The 2297-nt window shown below is 49.8% G+C and overlaps 1 protein-coding gene across 1 annotated transcript; it reads right to left on the minus strand.

Annotated features, from left to right (window-relative positions):
* Positions 1 to 397: 397 nt before the first annotated feature.
* On the minus strand, positions 398 to 1625 carry LOC109766263 (probable glutathione S-transferase GSTU6). Its single transcript, XM_020325032.4, has 2 exons — positions 1093 to 1625; positions 398 to 983 (listed from the first exon to the last, which is right to left on the minus strand). Exons 1-2 carry the CDS (start codon positions 1414 to 1416, stop codon positions 588 to 590), a joined length of 720 nt encoding a protein of 239 aa, XP_020180621.1. The 5' UTR covers positions 1417 to 1625; the 3' UTR covers positions 398 to 587.
* Between the last annotated feature and the right edge of the window lie 672 nt (positions 1626 to 2297).

The raw sequence follows: 2297 nt of genomic DNA on the forward strand, positions 1-2297 counted from the left end.
ATCATATCCTATGTGATTCCTATAAAATTCCTACAAACCAAAAGAGGCCTTAAAGTATAACCGGCTGGGCAGTGATGCCCTGAGGATTTAATTTAGCACCGGTCTCACAACGTTGTGTTCGTAGCTTGTTAAAAAGTGGGAGTCAGATGTCCTATTCACATGAGTTTCTTCAGCTTGGTTTGCTCCCTGTAGTGGGCCATGAGCTAATTGTTTATTATATTTTGCATTTGGCATCGGCTGGGCAGTTTTTAATGGTGGCATCGGCTGGGTAATGGAGAACATCGGTGCCAAATGAACAAAAGATGAATTTGACACCGCTTTTGGCCTACATAGTGGAGGGCCTGACTACAGCTGGGTTCTATTATTGCCTACGTTAATTACTTTGACACGATCAACTCCTTTCTTCTTCATGAAAGTAGAAATTCTGTCATTTCAAAAAAACCTAAACAAAAATAGTCCTATATTGACTGAAATAGGATAGAGTCAAAGAAATTACCAAAATAAAGAGTGAATTACAGTACAAATATATCATATTATTTATTTTACAACAAACAATCATCCAATTATTTATCTTCCTTCGGGTGTTATTAACAATCAAATGGCAATGATGCTGCTGCTCCGGCCGCGGCCTCCGCCCGCTTCATCTTGGCGAGCTCGACCAGCCTCGTCGGGACGTCCGCCATGACAGCCTTGGCCACGTCCAGCGCGCCGAAGCGCTCCAACCACGCTGCCAGGAGCGGGACCCTACTGGTATCGAAGAGCCTCGTACCGCAGAGCGCCTCCGTCCCATAGATCCACGGCACGGCCCCACCCAGCACGACGTCAACGTACCCGACGTTGTCGCCGCCGAAGAAGCTCCCACCCTTGGAGCACTCCTTCAGGCCCCCCTCCAGGACATCCACCGCCGCCAGCGTCTGCTCCATCCACTCGGCCTTCTCCTCCTCGGTCTTAGTCGTGAACACCTTTTGCCATGGCGCCACCAGCTGCACGTACGACGCCAACATACATATGTTAACATCTCCGACTCGACTGAATTTCATCATCCATAACGTAATTACACAGTAGTGCATCGTGTATCCGGTAATTAAGCACCTTGTCCATGATGAAAGCTGCCCAGAAGCGGGCGATGGCGCGTTCGTAGGGGTCGGCGGGGAGGAGGGGCGGCCCGCCAAAGGTCTCGTCGACGTACTGCAGGATGACCAGCGACTCGCAGACGGGCCTGCCGTTGTGGATGAGCACGGGCACCGCCTTGTGCACGGGGTTGGAGCGCAGGAGGAGGTCGCTCTTGTTGCAGAGGTCCTCGTTGACGTTCTCGAAGCTCACGCCCTTGAAGCTGAGCGCAAGCTGCGCTCGCAGGACGAACGGGCTCGCCCACGTGCCCAGCAGCTTCGCCTCTTCTTCTCCGCCTCCGGCCATCTTGTAGTACTCTACTACTAGCTTGTGTGCGCGCGTGTGATCCAAGGTCTGAACTGAACTCTAGTAGTAATCTAGTTGTGCTATGTGTTGGTGTTGAAGAGGAGATAGCTAGCTGTGTGTATATAATTAAGTTGGTGTGGTGGAGTATCCCACGACCATGAGTAGGAAAATTCCTGTATTTTCCACTTCAACGTTTGACCAGCTGATCGGTTACTTCACTACTAAGCTGGATTGGTGAGTAGGACTTGTGGTCTGCTGCTACGTTCGCGCGAAACTTCCGTCGCATGTATGTATGCCAGCTTCTCCATCTCCTCCCCGCCGGTACCGTACGTACGTGCTAAACTGCTGGTCGGTCGGTTGGAAGGAAAAAAACGATTCTCACGCACGCACTCTTAACAAATTTCTTTCTGCTTTCGCAATTCGCAAAGAACGCCTGCGAATGAAATCGATCCCCTCTTCCCCAGTTCCGGCCGGCCATTACACAAACATGAGCCACACAGGCTTAAATTCACTTAACACATTCATATCCATAAGGGGTAGTTCTATATACAAACTGTATTTTTTAACAGATGATCAACTCAAGGATTGGAGGAACTTGGAGAACTCGCAGGGGAGAAAGGACATGGGTGCTTCGGACCTTTTTTTGGTTAAGTCACCGTCGTCAGTTTCAAGGCCCTCCTTTCCATTGATATATTTAGAGAATGAATCCACGGTCTTGGTTTTCATGTTAATGACGACCACCCACATCTTCTTGAGCGCCCATTCAAAATCGCTCATAAGGAAGTGCACTTTGTGTGGGTTGTCGATGTTCACTTGAGGGAACATGAGGATGTCACGAGGGAGACACTCAGAAGAGTTGAGCGACCAGAGCTCATCCGAGC

This window comes from Aegilops tauschii, chromosome 7, assembly GCF_002575655.3.
Source record: "Aegilops tauschii subsp. strangulata cultivar AL8/78 chromosome 7, Aet v6.0, whole genome shotgun sequence".
Lineage (NCBI taxonomy): Eukaryota > Viridiplantae > Streptophyta > Magnoliopsida > Poales > Poaceae > Aegilops > Aegilops tauschii.

Coding starts and splice junctions, on each gene's coding strand:
- LOC109766263 (XM_020325032.4), bottom strand. CDS start 1,416: ATGGCCGGAGGCGGAGAAGAAGAGGCGAAGCTGCTGGGCACGTGGGCG. Junction 984..1,092: donor CAGCTTTCATCATGGACAAG/GTGCTTAATTAC, acceptor TCGTACGTGCAG/CTGGTGGCGCCATGGCAAAA.